This window comes from Rhinatrema bivittatum, chromosome 6, assembly GCF_901001135.1.
Source record: "Rhinatrema bivittatum chromosome 6, aRhiBiv1.1, whole genome shotgun sequence".
In the NCBI taxonomy this organism is placed as follows: Eukaryota; Metazoa; Chordata; class Amphibia; order Gymnophiona; family Rhinatrematidae; genus Rhinatrema; species Rhinatrema bivittatum.
The window spans coordinates 357,223,198-357,242,743 of NC_042620.1; the positions used below are offsets into that span (position 1 = coordinate 357,223,198).

Consider the following 19,546-nt stretch of genomic DNA (forward strand, 5'->3'; position numbering starts at 1 on the left):
TTGAGCATTGGACCTGTCCGCTAGTAGGTCCATGTCTGGAATCCCCCAGTGATCCACAATCATTTGGAAGGCTTTGGGGGACAGCTGCCACTCTCCCGGATTCAGGCTTTCTCTGCTGAGGAAGTCTGCCGTGGTGTTGTCCCTTCCGGCAATATGTATGGCGGAGATGTCCTGAAGATTCGCCTCTGCCCAAGCCATCAGCAGGGCTATCTCGAGGGACACCTGTTGGCTTCTGGTTCCGCCCTGTCGGTTGATGTATGCCACCGTGGTGGCGTTGTCTGACATCACTCTGACAGCTCTGTTCCTCAGTCTGTGAACAAATTTCAAGCAGGCTAACCGGACTGCCCATGCCTCTAGTCGGATGATGTTCCACCCCAACTCTTCTCTGTTCCACCGCCCCTGGGCTGTGAGTTCTTCGCAGTGTGCTCCCCATCCGCTCAGGCTGGCATCTGTGGTGAGCAGAGTCCACGTGGGGGAAGGACATCTTGGACCCCCTGCTCGTGTGGTTGGACTGCAACCACCACCGTAGCTGAGTCCGCACTCTGGCTGGTAGAGGCAGATGCATAGAGTAATGTCGGAAGCGGGGGCTCCATCGAGAGAGTAGGGAGTGTTGTAGAGGTCTCATCTGGGCCCTCGCCCAGGGTACCACTTCCAGGGTGGATGCCATGAGACCGAGAACCTGCAGGTAATCCCAAGCTGTGGGTCGACTGGCACCCATCAAGGACCGGAGACGCGTCTGAAGTTTTAACCTTCTCTTGGTGGTGAGACTGACTGTGTCTGCCTGGGTGTCGAACTGGACTCCCAGATATTCCAAAGATTGGGAAGGCTGTAGGCAACTCTTGCCGAGGTTGACGACCCATCCCAGGCTTTCCAGAAGGGCGATCACTCTGTTGGTTGCCCGATGGCTCTCCCCTCGCGATTTCGCCCTGATCAGCCAATCGTCTAGGTAGGGATGGACAAGGATTCCTTCCCGTCTGAGTGCCGCTGCTACCACTACAATCACCTTGGTGAAGGTCCGCGGCGATGTGGCCAGCCCGAAGGGCAAAGCCCGAAACTGGAAGTGGCGTCCCAGCACCTTTAAGCGTAGGTAGCGCTGATGATCCTGATGAATCAGGATATGCAAGTAGGCTTCTGATAGATCTAAGGCCGTGAGAAATTCTCCTGGCTGTACTGCGTTCTTGACTGAGCGCAGAGTTTCCATGCGAAACCTCGGGACCCTTAAGTATTGGTTGACGGACTTGAGGTCCAGGACGGGCCGAAAGGTGCCCCCTTTCTTGGGTACCATGAAATAAATGGAATAATGCCCAGAATTCATTTCCCGTGCAGGTACCGGGACTATGGCTTTCAGGGACAGAAGCCTCGCCAGGGTAGCTGCCAATGCTGCCTTCTTGTGGACCGGACACGAGGATTCCACAAACCTGTCCAGAGGGATATGATGGAAGTCCAGAAAATAACCCTCTCGGATGATGGCGAGGACCCACTGGTCGGACGTAATCTCGACCCATCTGGAGTAGAAGAGGGTTAACCTGCCCCCTATGGCCCCGTCCCCCAGATGGATCGGCTGAATCCCATTGGGAGGCGCGGCCAGGACCTGAGCCCGAGCCGGCTCCTCTCTTCTGCTGCTTGGGCCGAAAGGACTGGTTCCTGGCCTGAGGACGAGGTGCCTGGTAGCGACCCCTATAGGGATTGAAGCGTGGAGAACCTCTGCCTCTGGAGGGCCTTGGAAAGGCGCGCTGGTTCCTTTTGAACCTGTCTTCTGGCAGTCGAGGTATGGGAGAAGCACCCCATGTGCTGGCCAGTTTATCAAGGTCGCTGCCGAACAGGAAGGACCCCTTAAAGGGCATTCTGGTGAGGCGTGTCTTCGAAGGAGCATCAGCAGACCAATTCCGTATCCAGAGCTGCCTCCTGGCAGCCACAGAAGATGAGATCCCCTTAGCTGTTGTACGGACTAGGTCGGATGCGGCATCCTTGAGGAACGAGAGAGAGGACTCCATATCTGCTGCCGGAGCATTGTTCTTAACCTGTGACAAACAGGAGCGCGTCACCACTGTGCAGCAAGTTGCGATTCGCAAAGACAGAGCTGCCATCTCAAATATCTGTTTCAGGATGGCATCCAGTCGCCTGTCATGAGCCTCCCTGAGGGCCGCCCCCCCTTCAACTGGGACGGTAGTGTGCTTGACCACAGCGCTAACTAAGGCTTCCACCTGAGGGCACGCCAGCATCTCCTTGATAGCCGGATCCAGGGGGTACATGCCTATCAGGCCCCGCCCCCTTTGAAAGAAGCCGCAGGTGCAGCCCATTCCAGATCTATCAGTTGCTGTGCAGCTTGCAAGAAGGGAAAATGGCGGGCTGAAGGACGAAGACCTTCCAGCAGAGGGTTCTGTGCAGGTGGCACCGCAGAGCTGGGCCCCGAAATATCCAACTCCGCCAGGCACTGAGATATTAGGTCGGAGAGATCTTCCTTGGGAAAGAACCGCCTCATGGTTCGATATGGCTCCATTCCTGAGGGAAGTTCCCCCTCCTCGGAGGGTTCTGAGTTGGTCTCCGAGACATCAGGGTCCACCTGAACCGGACTGCCCAGAGGCAGTGCCCGATAAGGGCGTGAAGGTCCAGGGGCAGGGTCCACTGGAGCAGCAGCAGAAGCAGCAGCCCCTGTAACAGCAGGGCTTGAACGGGAAGCGGATTGCATCTGTACAAAGGCATGGATCCCCTGAAAGAGATCCACCCATGAAATGGAGGTGGTCTCAAGTCGCCTAGGTACCAGATCCCCCGGGATTCCCGGCTGTTCGAGACTGCCTGCGAGATCCGGGGTGGCCCCTGGAGAACTATCCACAAACCTTGGTTGAGACTGGTCCTGGCCCGAGGCTCCCACTGCCTCCTCACATTGGGCACAAAGGGAGTCTGGCTCCTCGCTGTGCGTGGCTCTGAGCTGGTATGCTGAGTAGAGGCCGTGAGCTTGCACGCCGGATTCAGTAGGCGCCGCCGCCTGGGACACTGGGGCATTCGATTGGTCCATTGCGCTTAAAGTAATATGCGCTCAATACAAAGCGGCAGCTATATACGCTTAATACAATATGCGCTCAATACTAAGCGGCAGCTATATACGCTTAATACAAAATGCGCTCAATTGTAAGCGGCAGCTATATATGCTTAATACAATATGCGCACAATACTAAGCGGCAGCTATATATGCTAAACAGAATAGGCGCTCAATAATATGCAGTCAGCAATATAAGCCAAACAGAATATGCGCTCAATAATATGCAGTCAGCAATATACGCTCAATACCTGAACCGGGCCAACAAAATGGCGACCACTGCGGCGTGCCGTATACAGGCAACGCTGCCGATCCTCGACTTCGGAGACCAAAAGTAATAGTTGTGCGCCTTACCTGATCCTCGGCGCTTCCCGGCTAGAACCCGGGCGGTCTCCGGCTGCGGGGGAGAGGGGAAGTACCATCACCACCGCGCTTGAGGAATGCACCCGCTGCCTCCCAGGTCCACGCCGGGACCGAGGCGCCTCCTAGCCCGCAGGCTTGGCCCTGCTGCGATTCGGCCACCGGCCCGAGGCCTAAACACCGAGGGAGCACGGAACTCACCCCAGGAAGCTCAACTGGGGGAGGGACCAGTGGTATCACCGCAGGAGCGCGGGGCTCGATGTTCCAATAAAGATTTTAGTAAGATAAGTAGAAAAGTAGAAGTAGATTGGAAACACGCTCAGTGAGCATGCAGGCACACCAAACTGCTTTGGAGTCGGAAATTACTGAAGAGCTTCACTTCCTGTGGGGGTATATGTACACCCGTGCTGACGTCAGATCCGTCTCCAACTGCTAGCACGAGCATACTATACCCATTTGTTCTGAGTCCATCTGGCTACACGACAGGAAAGCAGAACTGCCCCGAAGCGGAGGAATGGGAGAATCTTAAGCAAATATTATTAGCAAGCAAGTTTTACTATTACTTTTGTATTATGAAAACAGAAATTATTTCACAAAGTATATGGACTATCAAAGTTCAAAAGCAATTAATTATATAATGCAAAAACAGCTCTGCTCCTTACACACAGTGAAATAAAACAACAACGAAAGTCTCTAAGTTGATTTAGAAATTAAGATACTAGACACATAGCCTTACATATTTTTAATCATTTGATAAAGGATACAAGCCAAAATATCATAGTTCAGTGAAGTGAGGTATTTCAAGGAATCCACAACTGGTGTTATTAAGTTGTCATACTTTTGTATCTGTGACAAAATCTGAACACAAAATTGAAACAGATGACATGTTTACAACAATAAAATCTTCAAAGCATCTCACACATTTTTCATTCGCACATAAAAGGCAGAGAAAGCAATTCAAGTTTTCCTGAAGTGTAATTACAAAGGTGTTTGGAAAAAGGAGTTGCAGTGGGATTTGGAGACATGCAAAGTGTGACACAAGTGTAAATCTGCTGAAGAAAGAGCTGAAGATCCTCCAAGCAGGCCCAAGTATAGTTTGAACAGCATAAGGAAAAACTGACCCAGGCCTAACCACTCTTGATAGCCACAGCATTCATGCAAACAAGAAAATCAGCAGGTGATGCCAAAATTAGCAGTAACCTAACACCCAAATTTCCAAAACCCTGCATGCCTAAAAGTCGTTAGATACACACATGGCCAGGCCGAGTGCATTTTTAAAACGGCCCGGCCACGCGCGTATCTACCGATACGTGCAGAACTGCCAGGGTTCACAAAAGGGGCGGGCCGGGGCGAGGTGCATGTCAGGACAGCGCAAGCAACTTACTTCCTCCTCCGAGTAGAAGTTATAAAACAAAAAAAAGGGGGGGGGGATAGCTAGGGTAGATTTAGGGATCGGGTTGGAGAGGAGAAAAGGGAGGAAGGTTAGGTAGGGGGGTAGGGTACTGGGGAAAACACCAATTGCGTAGCCGCACATAATTGAAACACAAACACACACACACACACACACCCCTCTGCAAAAGCAAGTGGGGCATCTGCGCGTGCTGATATAAAATTGGTGCGCCCATATGCGCGCACCGGGTACCGCATGCACGGGTTTTAAAATAGACCCCTAAATGAGTAACCAGGAGCATATGTGCATAGCTTTCAAATATGTACTCCTAGTGAGGACTGCACTTCACTACATATGCCTTTTATAGATAAAGAATGAAGAAATAAAGCTAAGTAGGCTAGATTTCTGAAATTGTATTCCCTTGAAATGTCCATGCTTTGACCTTTATTTCTCTGATATTTCAGTAAACTAACATGATGGCCACTATCCTTCAATCACAGGTAAGGAATGTAAATCCTGCGGTACATTTCCACCATTTTATGTTGTAGTATACCTCTGCATCAAAGTCAAGCAAACCGTTGCTACGTCCTGATGATTAACACAGGTACTCGTGACCTGTCGACAGGCAGGCACTCAGCCTTTGCTCCCCTTACCCTCCACAAATTAGACATGACAACTGTATGGAATAACAAATAAGGCCGCAGTTTATTAAATCTAACCCGAGCCACAGTTAACAATATTCCAAACTTAACTCCCTCCACCTCCACCACCTGCCGCATGCCATTCTTCACTTACCATCGCGGCCCAATGGTAAGCAGCTCGGAGTCCCTCCCCCTTGTCCTTACCCCGCCACGCCATCGGCGAGGGTAAGCTGGCGGCCTGAGCATCGGCCCCTTCTTGCTCTTTAGGCCTTCTCGTGCAGCAGCCCCAAACTGCACGAGCATTACCCCCCCAGCAACGTGCCCTTCCCCCTTACCACTAATACACACTCAAATATGGCTCGGGTTTCCATCGTCTGGTGGCGGGAGAAGGGAGGCGCCCGGATCCAGGGCGCCGGGCCTGCCAGGCGGGCGACTGGCAGCATCCTGGCCCTTCCCGCAGGAGGAAATTCTGGCACGCGCGGAGTGTGGACCGGAGACACGCGCTCCAGATGTAAAAACCTGACCGCCCGAAGGGGGGGGGGGCCGGCCCGGACTGCCAGGCGCCCAAGCCCAGGTTAGGTAATGCCTGGGCCTCAGCAGCCACAGGGAGGAAAGCGTAGCCCGCCTGCGCCATGCGCTCCAGGAAGGCAGAGACCACATCTGCCTCGTGTGGCGCACAATGGGCGACAGGAGAGGGCAGGGGGTAAAGGGGACCGGGCGCCGAGGTGCCTGGGGGCCGGGGGGGATCCTGACCGGCGCGGGGCGGGCGGGGCTTGGCAGCACGGGTCTGTGAGCGGCCTTGCTTCCTGCAGGCAGAGCTCTTAGGGGGCGCCGAACTGCGCACAGGAGGGCTCCTAGTGCGCCTGACCCTGGCAACATGCGGGCCGGAGGTGTAGCGACCACGCACGCTGGCGGTCCGCGGGGGCCCCCGCGGCCGTAGGGGGGGGGAAGGGGGGGGCGGCCCACGCGGAAGGGGAGGGTCATCCATAGGTGAGGCAGTGACCCGCAGCGCCGACACGGACTGCAAGCGTGCAGCATGGGGACTGGGGGCGTCCATGAGCGGGCGTCCCAGGAAGGTAAATGAGGAAATGGGTCCAGACGGCCCGGCGGGTGTAGCAGAGCCGCCGGGAACGGTCGTGGTAGGCCCATGAGGGGGAGGGGCACACGCTGTAGGCCCCGGGGAGGGTGGGGGTGGGGAGGGGCACGCCGCTGCCTCGGGACCGCTCTCCCCTGAATCAGAGAGGTAGGGGAGGAGAGCAGCGATCGGGCGTGTAGGGGTCAGGGAGGGTGTAGGGGCTACCCCGCTGGCGAACGAACCTGCTGGCGTCGGGGCTGGTTCCTCCCGCGCGGTCGTCAGGCGGCCAGCCCGTGATCTGGCCGGGGGGCGGGAACGCGATACCGCGGTCGGCTTGCCCTCCGGTTTGGATCTTGAACGCCGCATGTTAAGGGATTGGCCAAGGGTATCGGCACGAAGCAAACACCTCTGCCTGCTTCGCTGCCGGATCCCTTAATGGCTGCCCCCAGCTAGCACCGCGCTCCTTTTTCCCTGCCCAATGACAGTGCAGCCTTTCAAAATTTGCTGCACTGCCATTGGCTATCTCTGCTCCTACCTCTCCCGCTCCCCCCCCCCCTTCCCCTGCTCCCCCCCCCCCCCTCGGCTTCCGCCCGCCCTGCCTCCGCCCGATCCCGTGTTACCCTCGGCGAACACGGGACGGGCCCGGTTCGCCTTCATGTATCCTTTCACAAAGAAGTCTTAATAGAGCATTTTACCTCTTCAGACTAAAAGAAATATATGCATATACATGCCTTATATCAATCTGGAGGTAGAAAGGCAATGGGAAGTTCCTCATACAACTAAAATCTTTTAGTGAAAGTAAAAACACAGAATAGGAAGGCAGATAAGGAACTTAAATAAACTAACTGCTGCTAACTAAGAAATTTAGCAGATTTTTTTTTTACAAAAACTAAAGTCAGCCAATCTAAAACAGGTCAAAGAGAAATTGTTGAGATTACTTACCTGATAATCTCATTTTCCTTAGTGTAGACAGATGGACTCAGAATGAATGGGTATAGTATGCTCGTGCTAGCAGTTGGAGACTGATCTGACGTCAGCACGGGTACATATACCCCCACAGGAAGTGAAGCTCTTCAGTAATCTTCCTTGCAAAAGCTGTTATGGATATATGTGTACTGACGATCAAAGAAATAGTGAAAACAGGATTCCCCTGACCGATTGATAGTAGCTGGAGACCGCCAGCATTCCCAACCGTAAGGCGTCGACACCTGGCAGAGTGGACGCACTCATATAAGAAGTGATAAGGCTTACCTTGAATCGGTGAACCCAATGACTACAGGCAGCTGGGCGGGATGCTGAGTCCATCTGTCTACACTAAGGAAAACGAGATTATCAGGTAAGTAATCTCCACATTTCCTGTCGTGTAGCCAGATGGACTCAGAACAAGTGGGATGTACAAAAGCTTTACTCCCTGACTGGGCGGGAGGCTGCCTGAGGACCGTGTAAGACCGCCCTCGCAAATGCTGTGTCCTCCCTGGCCTGGACATCCAGACGGTAAAACCTGGAGAAGGTATGGAGGGAGGACCATGTCGCCGCTTTACATATTTCTGCAGGCGACAGCATCCTAGATTCCGCCCAAGATGCTGCTTGGGCTCTGGTAGAATGGGCCTTGACTTGTAGAGGCGGTGACTTCCCGGCCTCTACGTAGGCCGCTCTGATGACTTCTTTAATCCAGTGGGCGATGGTGGGCCGAGAAGCCGCTTCACCTTGTTTCTTCCCGCTGTGAAGGACGAACAGATGGTCAAGTCTTTCGTACTGTTTCTGTCATTTCCAGATATCTGGGCAGCAATCTGCCAATGTTGAGATGGCGTAGCAAACGCCCTTCTTCTTATTTCCTCAGGCCTGCCGTAGTTGGCAAGGATATGGTCTGGATGAGGTGAAATTGTGAGACTACCTTAGGCAAGAAGGATGGAACTGTGCGAAGATGGATAGCCTCAGGAGTGATCCTGAGAAAGGGATCCCGGCAAGACAGTGCTTGTAGTTCGGAAATGCGGCGTGCTGAACATACCGCCAGCAAGAACACCATCTTCAATGTGAGAGAACGGAGAGACAGGCCCCGAAGGGGTCTGAAGGTGGATCCCGCGAGGAAATCCAAAACTATGTTGAGGTTCCACAAAGGTACTGGCCACTTCAGTGGCGGACGAATGTGCTTGACTCCTTACAGGAAGCGAGAAACATCTGGGTGCGTGGCAATGGTCTTGCCATCCCTCCTGGGACCATAGCAAGACAGCGCAGCCACCTGAACCTTAATGGAGCTGAGGGAGAGACCCTTCTGAAGTCCATCCTGCAGGAAATCCAAAACAATAGGGATAGTAGTCGCATGTGGATTGGTGCCATGAGAGTCGCACCAGGCTTCAAACACTCTCCAGATCCTTACGTAGGTGAGGGATGTGGAAAACTTGCGAGCTCGAAGGAGTGTATCTATCACTGGCTCCGAGTAACCTCTTTTCTTCAGTCTAGCCCTCTCAATGGCCAGACCGTAAGAAAGAATTCAGCCGGATCCCCTGAAGGATGGGACCTTGACGTAGCAGGTCCCGGAGCGGAGGCAGGGGAAGGGGCTCCCCTGCCAGTAGTCTTCTCATGTCCGCTTACCAGGGTCTTCTTGGCCAGTCTGGTGCCACTAGAAGAACTAAGCCCCGGTACTTCCAAATCTTGTGGAGAAGGGTGCCCAGCAGGGGCCACGGAGGAAAGGCATATAGCAGGGCCCCTGGGGGCCATGGCTGAACCAGGGCGTCGATCCCTTGAGAGAACGGATCTCGCTTGCGGCTGAAGTATCTTGGTACTTGAGCATTGGACCTGTCCGCTAGTAAGTCCATGTCCGGAATCCCCCAGTGATCCACAATCATCTGGAAAGCTGTGGGGGACAGCTGCCATTCCCCTGGATTTAGGCTTTCTCTGCTGAGGAAGTCTGCCGTGGTGTTGTCCCTTCCGGCAATGTGGACAGCGGAGATGTCCTGAAGATTCACCTCTGCCCAAGCCATTAGCGGGGCTCTCTCGAGGGACACCTGTTGGCTTCTGGTTCCGCCCTGTCAGTTGATGTATGCCACCGTCGTGGCGTTGTCTGACATCACTCTGACTGCCCTGTTCCTCAGTCTGTGAGCAAATTGCAGGCAGGCTAACCGGACTGCCCGTGCCTCTTATGGGTTGATGTTCCACCCCGACTCTTCCCTGCTCCACGGTCCTTGGGAGGTGAGTTCTTCGCAGTGTGCTCCCCATCCGCTCAGGCTGGCATCTGTGGTGAGCAGAGTCCACGTGGGGGAGGACATCTTTGACCCCCTGCTCGTGTGGTTGGACTGCAACCACCACCGTAGCTGAGTCTGCACTCTGGCTGGTAGAGGTAGCTGCATGGAGTAATGCCGGAAGCGGGGGCTCCATCGAGAGAGCAGGGAGAGTTGTAGAGGTCTCATATGGGCCCTTGCCCAGGGTACCACTTCCAGGGTGGATGCCATGAGACCGAGAACCTGCAGGTAATCCCAAGCTGTGGGCCGACTGGCTCCCATCAAGGACCGAAGACGCGTCAGAAGTTTTAATCTTCTCTTGGTGGTGAGACTGACTGTGTCTGCCTGGGTGTCGAACTGGACTCCCAGATATTCCAGAGATTGGGAAGGCTGTAGGCAACTCTTGTTTAGGTTGACTACCCATCCCAGGCTTTCCAGGAGGGCGATCACTCTGTTGGTTGCCCGATGGCTCTCCTCTCGCGATTTCGCCCTGATCAGCCAATCGTCTAGGTAGGGATGGACAAGGATTCCTTCCCGTCTGAGCGCCGCTGCTATGCTACCACTACGATCACCTTGGTGAAGGTCCGCGGCGATGTGGCCAGGGCAAAGCCCGGAACTGGAAGTGGCGTCCCAGCACCTTGAAGCGTAGGTAGCGCTGATGATCCTGGTGAATCGGGATATGCAGGTAGGCTTCTGATAAATCCAAGGCCGTGAGGAATTCTCCTGGCTGTACTGCGTTCTTGACTGAGCGCAGAGTTTCCATGCGAAACCTCGGGACCCGTAAGTATCGATTGACCGACTTGAGGTCCAATACGGGCCGGAAAGTGCCCTCTTTCTTGGGTACCATGAAATAAATGGAATAATGCCCAGAATTCATTTCCCGTGCAGGGACCGGGATTATGGCTTTCAAGGTCAGGAGCATCGCCAAGGTAGCTTCCAATGCGGCCTTCTTGTGGATCGGACACGAAGATTCCACAAACCTGTCCGGAGGTAGATGATGGAAGTCCAGAAAGTAACCCTCTCGGATGATGGCGAGGACCCACTGGTCCGACGTGATCTCGACCCATCTGGGGTAGAAGAGGGTTAACCTGCCCCCTATGGCCCCGTCCCCCAGATGGATCGGCTGAATCTCATTGGGAGGCGAGGCCGGGGCCTGAACCCGAGCTGGCTCCCCTCTTCTGCTGCTTGGGCCGAAAGGACTGGTTCCTGGCCTGAGGTCGGGGTGCCTGATAGCGACCCCTATAGGGAATGAAGCGTTGGGAGCTTCTGCCTCTGGAAGGCCTTGGAAAGGCGCGCTGGTTCCTTTTAAACCTGTCTTCCGGCAGTCGAGGTATAGGAGAGGCACCCCATGTGCCGACCAGTTTATCAAGGTCGCTGCCGAACAGGAAAGAACCCCTAAAGGGCATTCTGGTGAGGCATGTCTTCGAAGGAGCATCGGCTGACCAATTCCGTATCCAGAGCTGCCTCCTGGCAGCCACAGAAGATGAGATCCCCTTGGCTGTTGTACGGACGAGGTCGGATGCAGCATCCGTGAGGAACGAGAGAGCAGACTCCATGTCCGCTGCTGGAGCATTGTTCCTGACCTGTGACAAACAGGAACGCGTCACCACTGTGCAGCAGGTTGCGATTCTCAAAGACAGAGCTGCTACCTCAAATGTCTGTTTCAGGATGGCGTCCAGTCGCCGGTCGTGAGGTTCCTTGAGGGCCGCCCCCCCCTCAACTGGAATGGTAGTGCGCTTGACCACCGCGCTAACCAAAGCGTCCACCTGAGGGCACGCCAGCATCTCCTTGATTGCCGGATCCAGGGGGTACATGCCAATCAGGCCCCGACCCCCTTTGAATGAGGCCGCTGGTGCAGCCCATTCCAGATCTATCAATTGCTGTGCGGCTTGCAAGAAGGGAAAATGGCGGGCTGTAGGGCGAAGACCTTCCAGCAGGGGGTTCTGCGTAGATGGCACCGTAGTGCTGGGGTCTGTAATATCCAACTCCGCCAGGCACTGAGATATTAGGTCGGAGAGATCTTCCTTGGGAAAGAACCGCCTCATGGTTCGATATGGCTCCATCCCCGAGGGAAGTTCCCCCTCCTCGGAGGGTTCTGATTCAGTCTCCGAGATATCAGGGTCCGCCTGTACCGGACTGCCCGGAGGCGGGTGTGCTTGCCCACGATAAGGGCGCGAAGGTCCAGGGGCAGGGTCCACTGGAGCAGCAACAGGAGCAGCAGCCACAGTAACAGCAGGGCCTGGACAGGAAGCTGATTGCATCTGTACAAAGGCATGGATCCCCTTAAAGAGATCCACCCAGGAAATGGAGGTGGTCTCCAGCTGTCGGGGTACCAGGTCCCCCGGGATCCCAGGTTGTTCGAGACTGCCTGCGAGATCCGGGGTGGCCCCTGGGGAACTGTCAACGAACCGTGGTTGAGACTGGTCCTGGCCCGAGGCTCCCACTGCCTCCTCATATTGGGCACAAAGAGAATCTGGCTCCTCACTGTGCGTGGCTCTGGGCTGGCATGCTGAGCAGAGGCCGAGAGCTTTCATGCCGGAATCAGGAGGGGCCGCCACCGGGGACACCGGGGCATTTGATTGTTCCATGGCGCTCTGAAGAATATGCGCTGAATAATATGCAGCAGCAGTATGCGCTTAATACAACAAGCGCGTAATATAATATGCGCTCAACAATATGCGAGCAATAATAAGCGACAGCTATATACGCTTAATACTATATGCGCTCAATAGTAAGCGGTCAGCAATATACGCTAAACACAATATGCGCTCAATAATATGCGGTCAGCTATATACGCTAAACACAATATGCGGTCAGCAATATACGCTCAATACAATATATGCTCAACCATATGCACAAAAAGAAGCGCTCAATACGATGCAGGCGCCTATCATGGGCGCTCAATACCTGAACAGGGCCAACAAAATGGCGACCTCCGCGGCATGCCGCATACAGGCAACGCCGCCAATCCTCGAACTTCGGAGACCAAAGTAAAAGTTGTGCGCCTTACCTGATCCTCGGCGCTTCCCGGCTGAAACCCGGGCGGTCTCCGGCTGCGGGGGGAGAGGGGAAATACCTTCACCGCCGCGCTTGAGGAATGCACCCGCTGCCTCCCAAGTCCACGCCGGGACAGAGGCGCCTCTTAGCTCAACCCAAGCCTTTCCTGCTCGAGGGCTTGGTCCCTGCCGCGATTCGGCCACCGGACCGAGGCCTAAACCTCCGAGGGATCGCGGAAATCACCCCGGGAAACTCAACTGGGGGAGGGACCGAATGGTATCACCGCAGGAGTGCGGGGCTCGATGCTTCTGTAGACGTTTCGTAAGTAGAAAGTAGAAAATAGAAAGTAGATTGGAAACACGCTCAGCAAGCGTGCAGGCTCTCCAAACTGCTTTGGAGACAGAAATTACTGAAGAGCTTCACTTCCTGTGAGGGTATATGTACCCGTGCTGACGTCAGATCCGTCTCCAACTGCTAGCACTAGCACACTATACCCACTTGTTCTGAGTCCATCTGGCTACACGACAGGAAAAGCATCATGCTAAGGGTTTGCACAAACCATATCAAAAGGTTGATTTTGCTTTAATGCATCAAGTACAAAAAAAACAGGAAAACATAAATCATAGTAATGCATTAAAATTAGAGACCATTTATTATTACACAGAATTCCTATTAGAGGCAAGTGCATACAAATATTCGTATATGAATGCCAAGTGGGTCACTAAAGCTCCATCACCTTATTTCTGCAAGTCATCTTTTCAGTGTTATGGAACAATTATAGCTACCAGGAAAAAATGTTAAGCTTGCATGCAAATTATTCTGTTTCTCTTATGTTTGAGATGGTGTGTGTGTTTTTTTTTGGGGGGGGGGGGGGGGGGGGCAAACGTACATAATCAAATAGTATCGTTGGATTGCTATGACTTAGCTTTCCAATCTGTCTTCCAGAAGGTTTCACATTTTCCCTGGTTAGACGCCTGCAAAGAAAGAAAAAAAATCAGTATATCTGGAATAACTCCTCCACATGACTGTGATGAGAACTCATACAATCATTGCTGTAATATGCATCACGGAAAATAAATACAAGAAGATAATCATCAACCATAGAAAAAGCCAATACAAGAAAAACAAACGTCCAATTATGAATGTATAAAAGCAAACCTTCCAAAAGGAAGAACAAAATTGTTCAAAGGGAAAGGATATTCTGTACATTTATTGAACATATAAAATGCATAATTCAAGTTATCGAGCACAGCTTTGGAATGGACCTCTTACAAGTTTTAATGGTACATGCTATTTAGAATTTGTGTTTGGCGGTCCACAGGCTAATCCCATGAACCGCTGCCCTCACTTCTGGGGCCTGAGTCTGCCACGCCACTTCCCGACGCAGCGAAACAATGCCAGCTCACCTTGCAGCAGAATGCCGCTCTCTGACATAGCGAGACGCTGCCAGATCACCATGTGGCAAGATGCTGCTGACTGCAATGCGCCACACTGCTCCTTAGATCGTGGCAGGAAAGTCCCTGCGGCCCCCTAGAGATGACATCATCAGCACTGCCCTATATAGGAGCAGCTCCCCAGATGCAACTTGCCTCAGCAACAGGTCCAGCTATCGGGTGAGTGCATGTTGCTTCCCCAGCCCGTTCCAGCCTTCATCTCTACCTGCCTCAGTCCTCGACTGCCCGGCCTGTTCCCCCCACCTTACTTGTCTGCCTCAGCCCTATCCATTGCTCTTCCTCGGACGGATACTTGGTTTGACCCCTGCCTAGATTCTGGATATGCCTGACCGCTGCCCGGACCCTGACACATCTACTCGCTGCCGGCCTACAACCTTCGCCTGGTCTCGGGCCATGTCTCCAGTCATCAGTAAGACCCCAGTCCCAGCACCCAAAGGCTCAACCTGAGGGGAATATGGGCTGGTAAAGGTGAAGGTCCTCTCTGGTCTCTGCTTTGCCTGGGTCCACTTGCTGACAGTGAGAACCTGCAGGGCTCCTCCCTGCAGATAGAGTCAATCTCGCCTTAGCCCAAGAGTCCACAGACACAACACTATGACTTGCAGAGAAGAAAGCATAGATCTCAAAAGAAGAATGATAGTAGTTATGCTGTTAATATAAACCCACTTGAATAAATAACCTGGATACAGAGTTAGTATTTTACTACTATTACAACTGATAAACTAAAAGGAGGAAGATATAAGAATTCTTCAACTGGAGTAGTAATTTTGATCATTAGTCTGTACTGTAAAATAAACTTTTCAGTATAAATAAATTCATCTGCACATATAAATCTGTGATAGAAGCCATTTCATTTATCGGTGTGGCATTTTCTGCTTTTCAAGTCTCTAGTTGATAACTCGCACAAATATACAGGCATCATTTCTGCTTCACTGATCACATTACATTACTACAGCTCTGCAGTCTCCAGTAATTTATCAACAGATGCACGGCTTTAACAGTCTTGCTGCACGCAGGAAGAGGAATACAAAGGTTCTTAAAATAACAAATTTCATTTCTTTTGCTTTAAAGGTAGTATTTCTGGTGAAATGTTTTAACTGTTTCTTCCACCTGTTTGGAACTGCCCAAAAAGAAAAATTTAGTATTTTATTATTAATCTTTGCTTTAGAATGATTATTCAATTGGAAGTCTGGCAAACTGAAAATTAAAGAAAATAGCTGGAATTAAAAAAACAACATATACATATACAGACACACGCATTCAATACATTTGTACTTTGATTTAAAGCAGGGCATGTGTTCAGTTTAATGTGGTTGATTGTTAATTCCATCTAAACCCTGTCATCTCCAGCAATGAACAACCCCAGTCTCATTATACTCCTATGGTTATAAGTACTAAGCATCAGTCTCCTAAACTGAACAATGGTTGGTTTTGCAATATGTTTCTGCCTTACACCGGCACTTCAACTGGCCAGTTTTAGAGCTAGCTAGCTAAAGTGCTCTCCATGGACAGACAGCAATTTTACAGACAAAAATCTCCAGAATGTACTTTATGTTCAAATATCACTTCTTTCTAACACTGGAATATCCATACATATTTCAATTAATGTACAACAGGCAAGATGTGGTCATGTGGAACAGATATTTTATACTCAGAACAAACAGTTTTCTCCTGCTCCTTTCTACTTCCAGTTCAATCAGAACCAGGACTGGAACCTGGCACGAGGACTCTTCAGTCACAGCTCCAGAGGATTCTTCTCCCTATATTATCTCTCTTCCCAGTTTACATTTAGTCCAGGCGTTGCAGTGACATTCCTCGGCCAGGGGCCATGCACCAGGGCTTCTTCTGGACCCCTGCAATAATAGGACCTAAGTACAGCCACTAGTTGTCACTGTTGCAACCCCAGTCCACCCAGAGAATGTAATACCGAAGTAGAGAATCAAATCCAGGACTGGCCAGAATCAACACATTTTCAATAGTACATCTGTAGCACATCAAGATATCAACTGACCAGCAAAGGGACCTTTTTTGGAAGAGGGAGGCATAACAATCGAAAACGTAATTAAATATAGGCCTACTTTTATTCGGTTAATTCAATGATAAAGCATCTCTTCTGAATAGTGCCTGATGAGCATTTTCAGGTACAAAAAATCTTTTTTAAATAAAAATTAAAGATTCTTATTAAAATATGCTTAGTCTAAACAAAACTTGTTTTGTAAAAAAAAAAAAAAATAGAGAAATTACCTGATAATTTCGTTTTCCTTAGTGTAGATAGACTCAGGACCAATGGGTATTGTGCTCTCCTGACAGCAGTTAGAGACAGAGTCAGATTTCAAAGCTGACATCAGCCTACGTATACCCGTGCAGCATGCTTAGCTCTTCAGTATTCTCTTCGAAAAGCCAGTGTGGATATATGTTGCTTAATGGAGAAATTACTTACCTGATAATTTTGTTTTCCTTAGTGTAGACAGAGAGACTCAGGACCAATGGGTATAGTGTACTCCTGTTAGCAGTTGGAGACGGATCAGATTTAATCTGACGTCAGCCCTAGTACATATACCCCTGCAGGAAGTACAACTCTTCAGTATTCTCCTCGAAAAGCATTGTGGATATATGTATGACTGAATAATTTGAATAACTTTTTTAACTTTATAACTTGGTTAACTTAATTAATTTGAACCGGTTGAATTGGTTATAGCTGGAGACCGCCAGTGCTTTCAACCGAGAAACGTCGACACCCGGTAGGATGGGTATCCTAGCTGAAGGAAAGCATGGCTTACCCGTGAATCACTCGCTCTCGGGGAGGTCACCCGAGAATTCCATGAGTAACAGCAGCCGTGGGTGGGATGCTGAGTCCATCTGTCTACACTAAGGAAAACGATATTATCAGGTAAGTAATTTCTCCATTTCCTAGTGTGTAGCAGATGGACTCAGGATCAATGGGATGTATAAAACTATTCCCGAACTGGGTGGGAGGCTGCCCGTGACCCACTTAGTACTGCCCTTGCAAATGCTGTGTCCTCCCGAGCCTGAACATCCAGGCGGTAAAACCTGGAGACGGTGTGGATGTAGGACCATGTCGCCGCCCTGCAGATTTCGGTGGGTGACAGCATCTTGGTTTCCACCCAGGACACTGCCTGGTCTCTAGTAGAATGGGCCTTGACTTGTAAAGGCACTGGCTTGCCTGCTTCTACGTAGGCCGCCTTGATGACTTCTTTGATCCAGCAGGCTATGGTTGCTCACGAATATGCTTCTCCTTGCTTCTTCCCGCTGTGAAGGATGAATAGATGGTCTGTCTTTCGTATGGATTCCGACCTTTCCAGGTATCGGACTAGGAGTCTGCTGACGTTGAGATGGCGTAGACTTCAAGCCTCTTCCAAATTCTTATGCTCATCTGGCGATGGTAGCGAGATGGTTTGGTTGAGATGGAAGTGAGACTCCACTTTGGGGAGGAACAATTGAACTGTGCGTAACTGGATGGTTCCCGGGGTGAGTCTGAGGAACTGCTCTCGGCAGGACAGTGCTTGTAGCTCAGATATACTCAGATAGACTGCCAAGCAGGAAGGCTGAATTCAATGTTAATGGAGAGACAGGCCGCGGAGAGGTCTGAAGGAGGTTCCTGCTAGGAAATCTAGGACCAGGTTGAGGTTCCAAAGAAGCACCGGCCACTTTAGGGTGGTCGGATCTGCTTGACTCCTTTCAGAAAGCAGGAGACATCCAGGTGAGAGGCTATGCTGCCGTTCTCGCTCTTGGTTCCGTAGCCTGACAATGAAGCCACCTCTGTACCTTGATGGAGTTGAGAGACAATCCCTTCTGCAGGCCGTTCTGCAGGAATTCCAAAATCACAGGAATTTTGACTGAGCATGGTATGATGTCGCGGTCCTCGCACCAGGCTTCGAATACTCTCCAAATCCTTATGTATGTTAGGGATGTGGAGAACTTGCGTGCTCGGAGTAGGGTGTCAATTACTGCCCCTGAGTATCTGCTCTTCCTCAGGCACGTCCTCTCAATGGCCAGACCGTAAGAGAGAATTGAGTTGGATCCTCGTGGAGGATCGGTCCCTGTTGGAGCAGGTCTCTGTGTGGAGGTAGTGGAAGGGGGCTCCCTGTCAGCAGTTTTCGCATGTCTGCGTACCATGGTCTTCTTAGCCAGTCTGGGGCCACTAGAAGTACTGGTCCCCTGTGGTGTTCTATCTTGTGGATGATTGCGCCCAATAGGGGTCACGGCAGGAAGGCGTATAACAGAGTCTCGTGTGGTCAGGTCTGTACCAGGATTATCAATTTCCTGAGACAGGGGTTCCCGCCTGCGGCTGAAGAAACTGTGCACTTGATTGTTGGACCGGTTTGCCAGGAGGTCCATGGTTGGTGCTCCCCAGTGGTTTACTATCAGTTGGAATGCTGTGGTCAACAGCTTCCATTCTCCTCGGTCTAGACTTTCTCTGCTGAGGTAATCCGCAGCGACGTTGTCTTTCCTGACGATGTGGACGGCCGGGATCTCCTGAAGATTCGCTTCCGCCCATGACATTAGGAGATCTATTTCCAGAGACACCTGTTGGCTTCTGGTTCCTCCCTGACGGTTGATGAAGGCCACTGTTGAGGCATTGTCAGACATTACTCCGACCGCTTTGTCTCGGAGTCTATCACCAAACCATAGGCAGGCTAGTCTGACTGCCCGGGCTTCTAGGCGATTGATGTTCCATCCCGACTCTTCTTTGTTCCATTGCCCTTGGGCGGTTAGTTCCTGGCAGTGTGCTCCCCATCCTCGTAGGCTGGCATCCGTGGTGAGTAGGATCCAGGTTGGTGAGGATAGTCTCGTTCCCTGGCTCAGATGGCCTTCTTGTAGCCACCATCATAGTTGGGCCCACACTCTGTCCGGGAGCTGAAGACGTACGGTGTAGTTCAGGGACAGTGGATTCCATCGTGATAGTAGTGAGCGTTGTAGGGGTCTCATGTGAGCTCGTGCCCATGGCACTACTTCCAGTGTGGATGCCATGAGGCCGAGGACTTGTAGGTAATCCCATGCTGTGGGGCGAGGTTCACTCAATAGGGTTCATAACTGGTTTTGATCTCCTTGTCGGTGTCAGGATGACTTTGTCTTGTTTGGTGTCGAACTGGACTCCCAAGGATTCTAGAGATTGGGAAGGCTGCAGACAGCTCTAGTTTGTGTTGACCACCCAACCGAGGCTTTCCAGTGGAGTTTTGACTCTGTTGGTTGCCTGTTGGCCTTCCTCTGGGGATTTCGTCCTGATCAGCCAATCGTCTAGATAAGGGTGTACGCAGATTCCTTCCTTCCTCAGTGTTGCTACCGCCACCACCACTATGATCTTGGTGAATGTCTGGGGTGCAGTGGCTAACCCGAATGGTAGTGCCCGGAACTG

The 19,546-nt window shown here is 51.7% G+C and overlaps 1 protein-coding gene across 1 annotated transcript in view; it reads right to left on the bottom strand.

Annotated features, from left to right (window-relative positions):
- The window catches only part of THOC2 (THO complex 2), a 780,683-nt gene that overhangs the window by 352,655 nt on the left and 408,482 nt on the right, over positions 1-19,546 (bottom strand). Inside the window, exons 17-18 of the mRNA XM_029607862.1 lie at positions 13,608-13,692; positions 4,162-4,255 (exon numbers count right to left, since the gene is read on the bottom strand). Coding sequence (XP_029463722.1) covers positions 4,162-4,255; positions 13,608-13,692 — 179 coding nt within the window. The remainder of the gene's footprint in view (positions 1-4,161; positions 4,256-13,607; positions 13,693-19,546) is intronic.